General features: G+C 43.2%; 1 protein-coding gene across 2 annotated transcripts in view; it reads left to right on the forward strand.

Moving 5' to 3' along the window:
• Positions 1 to 17,987, forward strand: part of CPA6 (carboxypeptidase A6) — a 906,257-nt gene that overhangs the window by 832,847 nt on the left and 55,423 nt on the right. For both annotated transcript variants that reach the window (XM_085605490.1, XM_085605492.1), the window contains exon 8: positions 2,172 to 2,262. In XM_085605490.1, coding sequence (XP_085461616.1) covers positions 2,172 to 2,262 — 91 coding nt within the window. The remainder of the gene's footprint in view (positions 1 to 2,171; positions 2,263 to 17,987) is intronic.

Raw genomic sequence — 17,987 nt, forward strand, 5'->3', positions numbered from 1 at the left:
CCTTCTGCCCCCAAACAATGTAATACCAATGCATGTTTTCGTTCTGCGCTCAGATTAGTGCCACACAAACCTGCATAGTTTCCAAAAACCTTTTTCCATTTAGGCCACCCGATGAAAGCTTTTCCTGGAGAGGATAGAAAAAACTGTGGAGATGTAAAATTCTGCATTTCGTATCTCTTTCTGGATTCTAAATAATACAATAGCAAATAAGATGTAAAACAATGAGACAAACGTCAACCAATTTGAATACCTCCACACCAGTTAGAATTTCTTTAAATTTGTTTAAAAGCAAATTACAAGGTGAATAATGTCATATTCCTGCACTGTTAATATCCTATAATGTACGTAGACTTATGTCAACAAAAACAGTAATAAATTTCCATTAAAGAGTCAATAACCCCTTGTGAAGACCAACTGCTGACGCGATGCCTGTTACTGCAAAGAAAAACGTGTGCACAGCAGGACCAGACTTTACCTTCCAGTGACTTGCAAAGAAAAGAAGAGTCCTCTTCCACCGCTTCTCACTTCAATGAAGGACAGTCCCTTCCTCACCAGTCCCTTCCTTACCTTCTGTGTGCAAAAATAGAAAAGCAAGGTCTTAAAACCAGTTAAACATGTTAGCTGTTCTACAAAGAAACAGTCATTGTATCCTTAATCTCCTATATGTACTTTTAATTCCTCCTCTATGTTGAGACCTGCGGGAACTTTGGGCTCCAAATCCATCGCATATCTTGTTTCCCTTCTGCTCAATAAGAGTGCTCTGTTGCCACCTCTATAGTTCACTTTGAACTGCTCAATTACACAGAACCTGAGAAGATTTCTGTCATCAAAGTGGAATTCATTGAGAAGTCTTGCGACTGGGTGGTATTGATCATCATTGTCTATTGCCCTCATGTGTTGAAGGACACATTTTTTGGCAGGATGGATGGTGCTACCCATATAACGATTGTTACAAAGGCTCATGAGGACATAGTCCACATTGTTTGGATTACGAATGTGGAATTGTATGATGGGTTTGCTCCCCCTTCCATATGGTGTTCTGTACTCTTTAGTGACACAGCTGTTTTTGCATGCTTTACAACCTATACGTGGCAAAAAGTCCTTTAAACCTGCTATACTGGTGGAGGATCATTTTCTATACTCACTATGTAGTAGATATTCCCTCAGAGATTTGCCTCACTGGTTAAGTGTTATTGGGTTTTTCTCCTATCAAGTTCTCCATTATGGAATCACATAATAATAAGTCCCAATTCATTCCCAGTATTTTAGTTACAGCCTGGGATTCTTTGTTATAGGTGGTGATAAACCTCATATCATTCTTCTCGTCCTTTTCTCTTACCATATTCTGATCAAATAATATATGTGTTCTGTTCTTAAGATTTACCCCATTGATGGCCTTTTCCAACTCCCAACTGGGGTAGCCTCTTTGAATCTCTGCAGGATCTTCCCTTGTTCCTTTTCAACAGATCCTTCCTGCTGCAATTTCTTTTGGCTCTCAGTAGTTCACAAAAGGGAATGCTCCACTTGAGATGGTCAGGGTGACCACTGAGAGCGTAGAGAATTATGTTACCCACAGTGGGTTTGCGCAAAACAAGTCAATAAATCACTCAATCAAACAGGATTTATAAAGTGCTGCTACTCTCCGGCAAAGTTATCTGGCGCAGGTGGTTATTACTTGTTCGCAAACCCACAGCTATACTCAATGAGAATGTTATGGACTTGAAGAGAACTTTTATATCCATTCCCATTTTTCATCATCACGATCATTGTCAACCATTCGTTGTAGAAACCAATGTCTTTGGAAGGGCTATGGGTGCTGCCCTTTAGAAACAGGAAGAGGATTCTGTTGAACATCAAGTGTTCTTGTCTACCTGCAAGATTAATTACTCTGCTGTTGAAAAAGAATGACTCACAACGAAAGAAGCCTGGTCTTAAGAGCGACATTTGTTACGAGGTGCTCAGTACCCTGTTGAAATACACCTGGATCATCGTAATCTTCAAGTATTACAAAATATGCAGTGCCATAACAGCAAAGTTGTTGGGCTTATTTTCCTCAGTTTGACTTCAATTTACATATATTCCAGGCTCTCAAAATATCATATTTGCAGTTGTGTGATCTGAAACAGGTAGCTGTAAATGATTTTCAGTGTTTTTTTAATTTTTTTTATTAGGATCGCTTTTGGAGGAAAACGAGGTCCAAGCATTCTAGGTTTCATTGTTATGGAGTGGATGCCAACCGGAACTGGAGAGTGAAATGGTGCGGTAAGTTTTAAAAGAGTCTTAAATTGAATATCATTCATTGGGTATATGTTTTACTTACAACATCTTTGTGATGCTTCAACTTATTCACGTTTACAACAAACTGTTCCTTACCTCACACTCTCTCTATAACTCTTAACACTCATTAATAAGATATTTTGCCTAATATCAGAAATTTGCATGAAAGCATACAAAACAATAATGGTTGGAATGCTTGAATTAATCACAGCCACTAGTAATTACCCACGGCTGCATCCTAATCGCTGTTATTTTGCAAACCAGTTTGGGGTGGGTTTTTCCTTTTGGAGCAGGGTCAAGATTGATTTAGGTATGGCCGGATCCAAACTTAGGTGTCATGGCGTGCAAAATAATGATGGACTAGAATACGGTCCAGAGTAATTATCAGTGACTGAGATTAAAGGACAACTGCATGCTTTTTAGAAATGTTAGCAGATCAGGAAGGTATATTAAAAACAGGGGGACTGATATGAATTCATATAAATTGCACTTTGTTGTAATCTAGGTTTAACATGCCTGAAGTTCTACTCTAGGTGGAAGATAGTCAGAATCATGGATAAGGCAGATATGACAACTGTGTGGCTGTATAAGCACCATGGTGATAGAGTTTATTAGCCAATCTTTTCTCTGCTTAAATATGCTGAAGAGCCCTACCCAAGTAGAATCTTGTGAGACCACACGCGTAATAATTTCAACATACAATTAACTACTTTATCCCTTGTAAATTAATTCTTTCATTCTTCTGGACTTATTATATTTAAAGTGTCTACCCATGCATTAAAAAAACAGAACAAAAACTACTTCCCTCTTTTTCTGATCACACTCACAATCACCACCCTCAATTGGTAATCTAGACCTTAGATCAGCGCATACATTCCTTTTTCCTTGAAAATATTCTATAAGATACTGGAAGGACTGTAACTTGTCAGCCAGTCTCGCTAAATGCGCTCTCATTATCCTTCTGTAATCTGTTGCAAGTTAATTAAGGAGTAGTTTATGACCCGTAGGCTAAACAAATCTAGTACCCCATTCTTGAGACAGAATAGTCCACTGCATGGTAATGGACCTGCACTGAGTGCCAAACTAAAGAATTTATGGAGGGACAGACGGTGAAGGATTCCCAGGAGTAGGGGCAGAGGGTGCCTTGTTTATGTCATTAGGGACCAGCTTGAGATACTGGGTGAAAGGGATGAAGCTGTAGTTGACTTTGGGCAGGGAACCATGGTAGGAACCCAAGAAAAGAGTGCTGTGGACTCAGGCTCTAGGATCCCCTTTGCACAGATCTATCCCAGACACATGCTTAGTATGTCCTCTAATGCATTTCACAGAGTTTCACCAAGACACTCACCACCATTAGATTATAGAATACTTTATACGTGTACACTACCTCGATTTTCTAGGATACCACTGTCACCAATTCCAGGAGTAAATCCCTTAGGTGGATTGAGTCTAATAGAGTCCCTGAGCTTGCAGTTGGTATTTCAGAAACCTAAGGCTGAGGAAGATGAGAACGCCAGAGAGTTTGAGAGGGAGAAGCTAAGACAAACTCATCAGGAATAAGAGGAGACGAGGCAAGAGAGAGAGGATTGGGCCCGGGAAGAGAAATTGCAAGAGAGGGAGGACAACAGAGAGAAAGGGAGGAGAAACAGAGAGTGGGAGGAGAAACAGAAGGGACAGGAAAGCTTACTGGAAAGAGAAAGGATAGCCCTTTAGCAAGAGAAACTTAGGATGGTAACAATGACAACTCCAACTGGGATACGTAACTCAACATCCAGTTCAGACCAAGTTATGGCCAACGTTCCAAAAGATCTTGTACTATGAGTATGTTGGAAGATCAGGGTATTTTGGAATGGTTTCTGAGCTTGGAAGTCACTTGTAAGGTGCAAGTCTTAAATGAGGTGCCCAAGGCAGCTGCCTTAATGGGACACATGCCACTGGAAGGGACAACCACCACTGGGAGAATGCCTGTGGCAGACCAGATCCTCTTTGAGCGCATGAACGAAGCCCTCATTAGGTAGTTTGGGCTGAAGCCAGCTCAGTACCTTTAGAGATTCCGGGACTGCAAGAGAGCAGACAGTATTCTGTTTGAAACTTGGAATCATGTTGTATTGTGTGATTGGAATGTGTGAGTAAGAGGGAAGGAGGCCAAGGACTTTCATTCCTTTAACCAGTTGATCGAGACAGAGCGACTCAAGGAGGATTGCTCTACCCCACTTAGGCAATATCTGTCTGATTTGACAGAGGGATCCAGAGAAGCTTAGTGTTTTGGCAGACAGGTGGTTAGCTAACAGGGTTCACAAAGGGCTAGTAGGTTCTAAGCCAAAGTGGGAGAGATCTCTTCACAGACTGGGAGTAAACCAGAGGGTACGAGACAGGGTAATTCTCTTGGGTCTCAAGGAGGGCCCAGGTAACATAGGAATGGTAATGGTGTTTCCAGGATGGGCATCAAAAAAAGGGAGGACTAAGAAGATGTTCCAAGTCCAAGGTGGTGACTTGTTTCAAGTGGCACCCGGTAGGACACTTTAAGAAAAATTGTCAGGTGAAAAATCCTGACCCAGCAACACCTGTGGTAGCCAGAATGTTATACATAGGTTAAGATATCAGAGAGAGCCCGGTTGCACTCAACCTAGTGGCTATGGGCATTTCGGAGAGGGACCTGTGTGCTCTAAAGCACATTAATTCTAACATGATGGGGTGTGTTAGTATCAATGCGAGGAAAGTGCCTCCCTAAGGGATACTGGAGCCTTCCACACTATGGTTGAGATGAAGTACCTTATGCCTGAGGAGATACTCCCTGGTACCAAGAATACAGGTTTGGAAGCCAGTGGACAGGGCATGGAAAACCAACTTGCCAGGGTTGAGATTGAGCTCAATGTCAAGGCACCCTTGATTGATGTCGGGGTAAGGGAAAAAGAAAGGTGCTGGCTATCTCTTGAGAAATTATTTGATTGCCCCTGACTTGGAGAACGTCAGCTTTGTTGACCAGAGCATAGGCTGCACATCAGTCTCAGAGTGGGGCTGAGCTAATTCCTGATTTGGACAAGGTAGTTTGCAGGAAAGGACTCCAGGAAGGCAATGACTGTGGCGGTCATCACTTCTGCTTCAGAGAGAGAGGAAGATGAGGCTCCTGAGTTAGACCAGTCTTGGTCACTTCCAGAACAGCAGAGTTTGCTAGCTGTTGGGGGGCCTACATCGGAAGATTTCCGCAAGGCATAGGAGGTGTGCCCTACACTGGTGGGATTGTGGAAGGAAGCCCAGGAACAGGCCAGCAAAGGTGTGATCAGAAAACACTATGTTGACTGGGAGGAAGGCCCATTTTACAGTTAGCTGCAAATCCTGAGCCAGGAACTATTAAGAGGCTAGTGGTTCCATTAGTGCACAGGAACATCCTGTTGTTACTGGCCCCCAAACTGCCTTAGCAGGACACTTAGGGATTTGAAAAACCCAGGAGAGGTTGTACCCTCCATTCTATTGGCCAGGGATGCACATAAATACAGAGAGGTTCTGTAAAACCAGTCCCAGTGGTAGATGAGTGATAAGACAGGAGGGAGGACTAAGGCACTACCAGCTTTAGGTGTTCCATTTGAGCAGGTGGGAATAGGCCTAATTGGTCCATTCGAACCCTTTTCATAGTCAGGCAACAAGTATATCTTGGTGTGGTGGATCATGCCACCTGGTACCCTGAAGCTCTACCTCTGAGGAGCATGACTGCACGGGTGGTAGCAAGAGCTTTCCTGAGGATCTTTTCTAGGGTCGGATTTCCATGGTTGGTAATAAATGATGGGGAATCAACTTCATCTCCTCTTACATGAGAGAGATGTGGGAGGAAGCTGGTGTGGCATACCACTTCTCCACATCATACCACCTTCAAACCAATGGTTTTGGAGGAGCAGTTTAAATAAACACTGAAGAGCATGATTGGCACTCAGAGAGATGAAAGAGGATCTTCTTCTGCCATGTCTCTTATTTGCCTACTGAGAGATTCAACAGAAGGGGGTAGGGTTTAGTCCTTTTGAGCTTCTGCATTGACACCCGGTACGGGGTCCACGCACTTTAGTCAGAGAAGGGTGGGAAAGAACCTCAGAGCCTCCAAAAAAAGACATGGTGGACTATGTGATTGGCCTCAGGAAGTTGAGGGTGCACTACATGAGTCAGGCAAAGGATTGATGAAGGAATAGTACAACCAGAAAGCTATGCTCACTGGGTATCAGGAGAAGGGAGACAAATGGTGTGGGCCATACAAGGTAGTTCAGAAGGTTTCTGAGGTAAACTACTTTGTGGACACAGGTGCCACAAGGAAACCCAAGAGGGCGTTCCATTTAAACGGGTTGAAGCCTTACCTCGACGAGATTACACAGTGACTGCCACGGCTATGGCAAAGGAAGCAGAGGAAGACAGTGAGCCTCTTCCTAACTTGCTGCATAGTGGCATGTGGAAGGGGTTCTATCAGTTCCTGAATTAACACCCTAGCAGCCGAGAGACTGTAGAGAGGTGTTGGGACAGTTTACCAACCTCTTCTCGCTGACTCCAAGGTTGGCACCTATCTATGTGCACGACATAGACACAGGTGTAAGTCTGCCAGTAAAGGGCAGGATGTACAGAATGTATGACCGGGTTCAGGGGTGCATTAAGGAAGACATTGCTAAAATGTTGGGCCTGGGGATCATTTAGGTTTCTAGTACCAAAGTAAAGGTCCACTTACTTCAGTTCTGTGTGGACTACCGTCCCCTCTATGAGGAAGCCAAAACTGATGGCCAACCAAGAGCGGATGAGCTTGTGGATCAGTTAGGTGCTGCGAGGACTTGAGCACCTTGGATTTGCCCAGTGGATATTGGCAGATTGCTTTGGTGCTAAAAGCCAAGGAGAAGACTGCATTTTCTATGCCAATGTGTCTGTATCAGTTTACAGTGATGCCCGTGGGGGTTAAAGAATGCTCCTGCCACTTTTCAGCACCTGGTGAATCATGTTCTTGCAGGGCTGGAAGAGTTCTGCATGGCTTACCTGAATAACATTGCAGTGTTCAACAATTCATGGCAGGACCACCTGCGGCACCTAGGCAAGGTGTTGACTAGGATATAGGAGGTGAAATTCACCATCAAGGCAACCAAGTGTCAGGTGGGGCAGTCCTCTGTAGTCTACCTTGGGTATGAGGTGGAGAACCAGACAATTAGCATGTTGGATGCTAATATTCAGTATGTAACGTAGTGGGAAGGGCCTACTAGCCAGACTGAAGTCAGTGCCTTTTTAGGGCTCACACGTTATTACAGGAACTTTGTGGCAATTATGGAATTATAGTTGCCCCATTGACTGCTTTGACCTCTAAGAAGCAGTCCAGAAAAGTGACTTGGACTGTGGAGTGTCAGAAATCATGAAGGAGCTATGTACTACACCTGTACTGAAAGCACCTGACTACAGTCAGCCTTTCTTTGGACAGACGGATGCCTCTGACAAAACAGTTGCAGCTGTGTTGACTCAACTGGATGACACAGGTAGAAAGCATCCAGTAACCTTTATTGGTAGGAGAGCAGAATTGGGCAGCTATTGAGACGAAGTGATTTGCTATAGTGTAAGCCTTGCGTAAGGTTCACACTTATTTGTTTTGCACTAAGTTCGTAGTGCAAACGGTTAATAAACCAATTAAATGGTTAATGGCTATGAAGGTAGAGAAGCCCAAGTTTTTGAGATTGGCTATTTAATTGCAAGGGTTAGATTTTGTAGTGGGCACAGAGCCAGATTGAGCCACAGGAATGCTGATGAACATAGCTGGTTTTACACATCTGTCTACCCAAGCTCTGCAGGTTTGGAGTGGGTTTGGGTGTTCTGATCTGGGAGGTACGTCTGTTGGGACAGAAACGTCCTCTGCATGGTAAGGGACATGCACCCCCGACCTGAGTGCACAACTGCACTGATGCTTGGATCCCAAATGCTGATTTTTGCTTTCATAGGCAAACATAGATGATGCGTGTGCGTCATGACATAGGCTTGTCTCACGGATTGCAGTTTTGTTTATCCGGGAGGGGCACCCAAAGTGCTAACCTCATAGTGGTGGAAGGCTAAGCAGCATGAGGACGGTGGTGGCAGCATACCATACAGTGATCAATAGGAGTGAACGGGTCCTTTTTAACCTGTGTCACTGGAGCAAGCCCTACAGGCGTACTCATTTGTAAAGTTCAGCTGCTTTGTGCTTAACTCACCCTTGGCCTACACCGGTTTGTTGTGAAGTGCTACGCAGCACAGGAGCGATGTATCTGTACTGGGTGTATGTATGTCTGAGATGGGTACAGTACAGGGGTAATACAATACTGAGTAGTGCCTATACGGTGAGTGCAGGTGCTGTATATCTGGGTGCTTATGAGTAGTACAATACATGAAGGATGTAGTGCTGTGAAGTGTGTGCATGGTAAATGTATATGCTGGATGTCTGCACACCTATGAGTGGAACAGTACATGAAGAATGCACTTTTTTGCAGTGCGTGCATCTTAAATGTATGCTCTGGATGTATGTATGCCTATGAGTGGAACAGTACATAAAGGATACAGTGCTGTACAGTGTGTGAGTGTGTGTGTGTAGATTCTATACATACACTGAGCGTATGGGTGCCTGTGGATTATACAATACATGGAGAGCCCTGGGTTCCATTTTGGGAGACCCAGGCCTGCATGGTGAAACATAGATAGGAGGTAGAGAAATCTCCCGGAAAGTGATAACAAAGATTGGGTAGCATCAAGTATCCGACACACACAGGGCAGATGGTGCACCTGGATATTATATGCCTTGGCCTCACCTGAAGAGACCTGTTCCCGGAAGCAGTCCCCAAAACGATCTCTGACATGAAAACTTGCTGTGGGCAGTTTTGCGGCCTAGGCACTCATTACAGGAGCCATGTTACCTCCAAGTTCCACAGGACGGAATGGGGGAAAACTGTAATACTGTATGTTTTCCCTTTTTGATGCTTAAAATCTCAGAATATTGTGGTTTTTCGCAACACAAATTTTGCCTGGTTTTACCTGGTCGACTTTGTGCAAGGAAACAAAACAGGTCAGTGCATTATCTGTGCACTGGTTGTATTCTTAATTCAGCAGCAAATTACCCATTTGTGTCTGAATCAGGATTACTGCACATCTTCTAATGGGGGCCTTAGTTTATTAAAACGTTCTTTCAATCTGTGACAGATAAAGTTCTTCAAACATACCAAGTCATAGCTGCAATCCAAACTAAACCGGTTTCTATTTATTAAAAGCAAATGCCGGATCATATACAACGTGCATGCTATGTTTGGCTCATGTATAGAGCAGCAGATAAATGACCATTGTTCGCTGAACACTGTCTTGTTTCTAAGCAGAGTGCAGCCTGCGCCAGGCACTGCAGGCCTATTGTGGAAACAAGTGAAACACTAGTGAACTGTATTCCAAATCCACATGTGGCCATTTACGTAAACATCTCTCCACAAGTTACAGACATGAACAACGCTATATGATACATTAAAATGTGTAAATTATAAGAGATAAACTACCCTCTTATGTACATTGCAAGTCATCAAGGAGTTCCTATATAAGGTAATGGAACTCCAAGGAACTTGTAATATCCTTATTATGTACAGCAGGGTTTTTTTATTCCTTACAATGCACAGCCACACATCACCCATCCCACAAAAAGCTTAAATACTTGGTGGGTTGCTCTTTCACGTGAAAGAGATAGGCTGTTTCCAAACACGAAATCAAAATACATTTTCTAGTGGAAAATAAAACACACCAAAACGGAGTTAAATGTTTGTTAGAAAAACATATTAGAATCTCTAAAATACAAGTCAAATGTTAAAAACCGCTGTAGCTCAGAATGTGCAGAAATATGCACGGAAATTCTGTTTTTCCTATAATTAATAAACGTTCCCATAAATATTTCCTTTCTGCTTATCACTCGTCATCTAGAACAGAGTAGAAGTAAGAAAAACCACATTTCGTTTTGTTTTTTAAAGTGCAGCTTTAATTATGCTCTGGGACCTGCCTTTTACCCTTGGCTCCTGGCTCAGCAGCAGGCACTGTGACGTCAGAACTCAACTGTAATAAGTTATTACAGTTGAGCAGCTGCCTCGTTCCTTTATTACAGGCGACTAGGGTTGTGACAAGTCACCTGTTAGTGAAATTAGACACGAGCTTTTTATACAGGGAATGCAGGCACTCGGTTTTATAAGCAAATTAAAGAAAGCATAAATGAGGCATCTTGACAAACTCTGGGATATTCTTGTTTATAAAAGCTTTTTTATCGATTTTCATGTTTACAAGATAACTACTGTGACACAGTATTATACCACGTGCCTTTGCTAGTCTCACAAGCATCTTTACTGTGGTCATGTGTTTTTAACCGTGTGTGATCTGGCTATGTACCAACATAGTTTTTATATAGTTCATCTACATAATCCAAAGTGGTAAGTCTTGGAACCCCAGGTTTGAGGGGACAACTCTCATCACATATAATTATCTCCACACAATGGTGCACTTGGAGCCATTCTCACCCCGGTGTGATCATCAGAGACCAGTAGTGTGATGCCACATTTGGCTAATAATACGGCCAGCCCAATCGTGTCGGTGCATCTTGGGAAGCCCTCTTCCTCCATTCTTTCAAGCAGCAGTAATTTGGGAGAAAGGGAGATAGGGATTTCGAGCACTTTCGATAGAATCAGAGATATGGGGGATCAATGTTTCTAGATCATTGGGCAGAACCATGTCACATGAACCCTCTCTCTGCCTTGGACCTCAGACACGGTGAGGAGGGGAATTTCCCCATTTTCCACAGGAGCAGCTGTGTATAGTAGACTGAGCATGTGCCTAAATTGGATGAATCTCACGCCAGTCACTCTCGTCAAGGGTGCCCACATCCGCTTTACAGTGACGGCTCCTCCGCGAAGGCGGAGAAGCGTCCCCCCGCTGCAGGAAACATAAAATGATAATAACTTGCGTCATTATTATTATTTTATGTCTCCTTCTGCTGCGGCAGCTTACTGGGCGGGGCTGTCTGAGGCAGGGGAGCAGGGGAGGAGTGGTTTCCCCACTCCTAAGAGCACATGACTGGTTGGTCAGCCCTCTCCGGCTGCCCAACACAGTCATGCACACTTACAATATTCTCCATGTAGGTTTCATTACAGCCTCTATGGAGAGCATGTCCAGGCCCCCATTCCCATGCTGAGGGCCGATCCACGGCGCTCAGACCAAGAACAAAAAACGTGATTGGCTATCGGGAGCCTAGGAGCTGGGTGCTTCCTGCTGCTTCCTGTATCATGCTGCAGGACCGGAGCAGCAAGAAGAGGATAAAGGAGAGGCGGCAGGCCGTCACAGGTAAGTGTTTTTAACCAAAAATAAAAATCCCCGCCCCACCACCCGAGTCCGGTAGCAGCACCTACTGCCGCTTTAACATCTACCAGTCTAACTGGCGTATTGTTTACAAGACATATGTACGTCTTCTTCCCCTTCATTTTTTCACATAGTGAGCCATATTTCAGGATATATCCCAGGGACACTCAATGGCTACTCAGCGCATGCCTCAGCCATAGGAATCTATAATCTTGGGACATGTGTAATTCATACTCATTGGATAAATTCGTGATAGACTTAATGTAGTCATTTTCCCAAATGTTGCACACTCTTGAGATACCAAAATTATCCCAGCCTGAGCAGCCGCACAAGTTGTTCACCTGTTTTAGCATGTTCCATGCCAGAGGTTTGTCACATAGGTCACACGCCCATTCCAGCACACCCGTCTAAGTGCTTTTTGCCAGCGGTCTAGAATCACTTTTGTCCCCAGGGATAGGGTTCATGTTTTTGGATCCTATAAAGCACCCCAAGTATTATCGGCTCTGTGAGTTCCAGAACCTGCACCTTCACCCCCAGGTCATCTTTGCTTCCAAACATCCATTCGCTGAAGTCAGTCAGCAGGGACAACAAAAATTACAACTGAGTGTCGACCTTTCCAAGAGCACCATCACACCTTGACTGTGAACATTTGTCGAAGGCCACCATGTGTATCTTGTGCATCCATCGAAAGGTTCAAGAGCATTCTTGTATCTTTTGGAAAAAACCTCTGTGGGATTTCATAGTGGGAATTTGGCAAAACCATCAAGTATTTTGAGCATTGAAATCATTTTAAATATAGGCATACTGGTAGCAAGTAATTTAGGGAGAGTGTTCTAGTGGAGTAAGTTGCATTGGGCTGTTTTCAGGCATGGTGCTATGTTGAAGTCATGTGCCAACTGTGGATCTCTAGCAACATACGTTCCCAGATATTTCAAACTGTCCTGTGCTGCAGACAGCCAGGACTACCAGTTTTTTTTTAAAACATTTTTTTATTATTTTCGTACCAACAGCACAATACAATTGCTCAACGACCTCTGCCCTTCCCCGGATAGTTGTACATTTAACCATACCACCAATTGTACAGCCGGAAAGTCGCCCATCCCCCGTGGAGCCCCCCCTCCCACAACCCATGTCAGTGTGCCCCCCTCTGCCTGCCCTCCTCCTGGTGCGCCCCCCCATTGCCATGAATCGTGTAAGGGTGCTCAAACCTTCCCTAGGCAGCCTGAGCTTCCCCCATGCCTAACTGCGTCTCATGCGTCCCTTTCTCACCACAGTTCCCCTCCTAGTCCCCGCTCACCGCTTCCTCCTGTCGATTGGATGTGCTCCCTTCTCCCCCCGCGTCAGACATCAGCCCCTGAAGTTCCACCACCAGCGCCTCCCATGCCCAGGCCGTCGCTAGCGCCTTTTCGTCTCCCTCCTAAGAGCTAATTGCAACCGGAGTGTGCCCTCTGCGCCTGCCCATCGCGCAAACGCCGTCCTCCACCTCATAAAGCTAGGCCCATCCCCGTGATTTCCAATGCATGGTCAGTTCCCTCTTGGCCATGATCAACCCTAAGTCGTAGAACTTACTAGTAATCTTCGTTCGGCGGGTGTGGGGAAACCAAAGCAACAGGCAGGCCCCCATTTCCGGGCGATAGTGTGGTCCGTCACCTGATTCAGGCAATCCATAACCTCTTCCCAATAGTCACCCAACTGCGCACAGGACCAAAACATATGGCGAAAGTCAGCCCCATCTCCCCCACAACGCGGGCACTGAGAGTGTGTACCCCCAAAATATTGCAAGATCTTAACCGGCGTCAGATAGGCCCTGTGTAGTGTAAAAAACTGAACCAGCTGGAACCGGGCATTACACGTTCCCTTCCAGGCCCGCCGCACCAACGTGGACCATGTCGACTCAGGGATGGGCTTCTCGAGGTCCGCTTCCCATCTAGCCCTCAGCGCATCTAGGGGCCGCAGACATGCGGTCGACAGTCTGCGGTAGAGACAGGTAATTGCCTTGGACGTCCCCGCCGCCATAACTACGTATTGGCAGCCCGTAGCGAGCCAGGACTACCAGTTAACCATCAGAGTGTGCTCCTGCAGTGGATAGATAACAGACTTTTCTCACTGAATTACTAGACCTGATATCATCTCAAATTTTTCTAGGATTTCCATGAGCTTTTGACCCAATTATCTGGGATATCTCACATATAAAAGCAGGTCATCAACATATATTGACTCTTAATCTTATTTTCTCCCGTCCAATAAAATCCTAACATCAATCCGTTATATGCATCCATGTGGCCAAATGTAAACTGTCCATCGGAAATAATAACAGGAAGGGCAGATAACACCTGTGGAGCGTACCTCTTTCGAATGTAAGCAGGGGGAGAGTACACTATCATTCCACACTTGGAATTTAAGAGGAATACATATGTCAAAAACAGGACCCAAATTTAAGTTTTAAATATTGATATGCATATCCTTGCAACTCAGACATAAAGAATGCATGTTACAGTATATACTGGAAATATGTTTGGTATGTGTCAGAAAGTGGGCTATTCATTTGAGGAGGAGCTGTCCATGCCAGCTTAATAAACACAGTGTGGTTAGGCAAAAACATACTTCTTAGAGATTCTCTACATAACCCATGATAGTTGTAGCATGAGCAACAGGAAATTCCCCAAAGAAAAGAATATTAAGCTCAATAAGTACCAATACGTTTCAAGTGAAGAAATTAGCATATTGAAATATACAAACCAATTAAAAAAATTAGAGTTATATTGTTATATTATTATACACTTACTCTCCTTACCATTCTAACCGTACTGGGTCTTTTATGATTAGACAATCTGCAGCATTACCATTTACCACAGAGGCAATGATTCTCTCACAAATCTTTCTCGGCCGGAGGGGTGGAAATTAAGGTAACCAAGCACCACATTAGCTGTCCAATGAGGATCATAAATGGACAGCCAACTAACACATTTGAGATCAGATTTAGGTACACCACTCTTAAAACCATGCTGTAGAAATAAAGAATATCAATGGGAAGACCCAAACTCCTGAAGAAGTTAAGTCAATTTAGGATTATGCAGACCGAAAGCTCTGCAAAAGCAACTCAAAACAAAAGAAGTAACACCTGATGTTCGGACAGAACTTGCTGTTTCTCTCTATGACACATTTAAGTAATTAGTAACCAGCACAGTTTGATTGGAGTAACCAACCAGGACTCAATATTAGACTTAGACAGAAATTAGATTAATTTGGTTATTGTATTATAGATTCAAAGTTCATTGCCACGAGCAATCTCTTGAGAATTTTCAGTTAAGAATATCAGAGCTTGTATAAAAATGCCAAACATTTAGGCAGGCTTTATCAGATGGTTATTATAAAATCAGTTTGCAGAGTTACTGAGTCCCACCACCATTAAGGCAGAAGGATAGTTTGTTGTCTAACAGTTCAAATCCTACTAAGAAGGGGAAAGGGTTCAGATTTAACCTCCATTAAGGGCGAGTCCATTAGTATAAATAAGGAAATGAAGGAAAGGAAAAATTAAAATGTTTCAGTCTGTTAATTACCGAATGTAGCATCAGCAAAGCAGTCCAAACTAAGGGAAAAGTTCTTAGCAATCATCAAAGATCAATCAGCATAGCGTTGGGGTCTCAGAGTAGGAAAAATCAGAATGGCGTTTTTGTGATAGAGCAAAAATCAATGGCGTCTGCAATGCCCCTCCTTTGGGGTTTCTTCTTTTATAAAGTCTTTAACAGTGTCCCGGTGATGTAGCATCACATAACCATCAAAAGGCTATTGTATGCTCAAATTCACATAATGTCACCCAGGACACTTCCAACAGTGAGATGCTTTCCCATGCTGGTCATGAGAAACAAAAGATTTGAAAGTCCACATAGGCCTAAGATCGATGGAAAAGAGATACAAAGTAACGATCTATAGCAATAGCTGAAATTCTGTTCCCACAGGAATATTTCACTGTGAACATAGAAGAAACATTCAGGATGTCGAATTTATACATGTACAGAAGAAATAAAGCAAAATGTCACTAGTGGTAAATGGTCCATTGTATTAAGTCAGGGGAAAGGTCACAATTAGAGAATTTTTGGGGGAAAAAGCTTTAAATTTAGCATCACACGTTTTAAATTAAATAAGCTCTAAATCATATCAAATATAGGTTTAATAAAATCAATTCAAACAGAGAATATGTAGAACTTTCACCAGTCATTATTACATGGAAATAGCTAACGTTAGAAATACCCTACAACCACAAATTTTCTCAACATTCATATAAGTGTATAATTCTCTAAATTCACATCACAAAAATTCATTTTTTACTTTTCCTAAACTATAGAACCTCTAGTATTACTATGCAAAATTTCAAGACTGTACCTACGTTTCACACATTTTTGCACTGACTTTTCTAAATGGTGTATTCTAACAAAAAGCATTAAAAACACTAGGTCACTTTATTTCATCAGTAAACGTTAATAATCAACATTTTGGTAAGAAACTCTCAGTAGTACTGCTCGTTGATATGTATTAGTATTGCTTTGTATGTATGTTTTCTTCATCTTACATTTAAAAGCCCGCTCTTGCGGTGCTTCTACTACACTTGTCTCATTTTCATGTGGCACTGTGTCTTACATGTGAAAGTGCACCTTCAGCTTTTTGTGTCTTTAATCAATACATGTATTGAGTATTGTGATTTTTAAAATCGTGTTACATCAAAGGCAAAAAACACCACACGAAGTAAAACAACAATGAGAAATATCTGCTTCAATTTGACTGGAACCTATGCATAATTTCAGGCTGACTGCAATGGAGCGGAACAGATGTCAATTGAAGTCAAATACATTGTCATTGAGTTCCTGCTCAAGTCGTTGGCTTTGACATCAGAAGTTCAGAGAAGGATAAGTCTAGATTTTGTAGCCACTGAGAATGCTTTGCAGCTGAGATAGATTTGCCCCTCACCCAGTCCAAAGTTTTATTTTCAGACACATATGATCATTTAAGACACTACATTCAGTGTACACTGCACATTGCTACATATGCTTGCTGACAGCACATTGCATCATATATGGGAAGTGAATGTGTCAATGCCTCGGACAAACACCTGCATATGTAAATGAGTACTCCCCCGACTAGAAAACTACAGATAGCCACGTGAAATATCCATGGACTGAATGATATTAAGGAAAAATAGTGCAGGCACACTTGCCTCCGGCGACATGGTATCAGAATCACTATGCTACAAGATAGTAATCTGGCAGATAAGGAGGTGGGTAAAATTTAAATAAATGGAGAGGGCAAAAGTTCTCTTCTAAACAGTCTTCATACACTAAACCGGTCACAATGTGGCCGGACTACTGTGGTACCCTTTCAACACAAGCACTCCAGTGCGGATGTGGACGATCAGGATGTAGTGCTCCGGGGGTTACTAGATGAGGTGGAGGGCTGTATGTTAAACATGTATGCCCTCAACACAGACCATAAAAAACTTCCTTTAGCCACTATATCAAATTATTCACCCATATATAGGCTTACCATTGTTTTGGCCTGGCAATTTTAATTGTGTATTAGATGGTAATATGAATAGGTACCTCTCTAAGCAATATACCAAACCAGGGATGACTGCCACGCTCTCTGAGGTAATGGCAAAACTGGACTGCATTGATATCTGGCAAATCATGCACCCCACAAGCAGACAGTACTTCTGTCATTCGCTGACCCACAATCCTTTAAGCAGACTAGATCATATATCAGTAGTTAGGGAGTTTGGTCCCCAGATGCGGGAAGTCCAGTATCTAAACAGGTTCCTTTCTGACCGTTATCCATTAATGTTAAGCTATGGTGAGAGACAGGGACGAATGCCAGTATGGCAGTTACATCCCGTGACACTCACTGGCACCATGTTCAGATCAGATATCAGGGCAATCCTGGAGCGATATCTAAAAAAACAACTGTGGATCTATGGCTACCCATGCAATGGATGGAGAGGTCCTAAAGGTAGTGCTCAGGGGAGAACACATGTCAAAAACAAATGGCATAAAGCAGCATCTACAATGCATCCTGACACAGCAGGAGACTAGATTAGGACAGGTTCAAGTGCACTCAGTTATTGATGCCGCTGAGACATTAGCCAGACTGGAATATAGTTGTGACATAGGAGACATCTGGAATGCACTAGATAAATACACACTGACAGACTACAAGCAAAACACTACACAGGAAGGCGGACAATCAGAAACATCTTTTGGCCTGGCTTCTTAAGAAAGAATGCCCTGCCTCCCTGATTTAAACCTTGAATAGACCAGATGGGTCAACAGTGGTGATGCAATCTAGCATTGATAACACCTTCTCAGTATATC

This window comes from Triturus cristatus, chromosome 5_1 (assembly GCF_964204655.1).
Source record: "Triturus cristatus chromosome 5_1, aTriCri1.1, whole genome shotgun sequence".
NCBI lineage: Eukaryota > Metazoa > Chordata > Amphibia > Caudata > Salamandridae > Triturus > Triturus cristatus.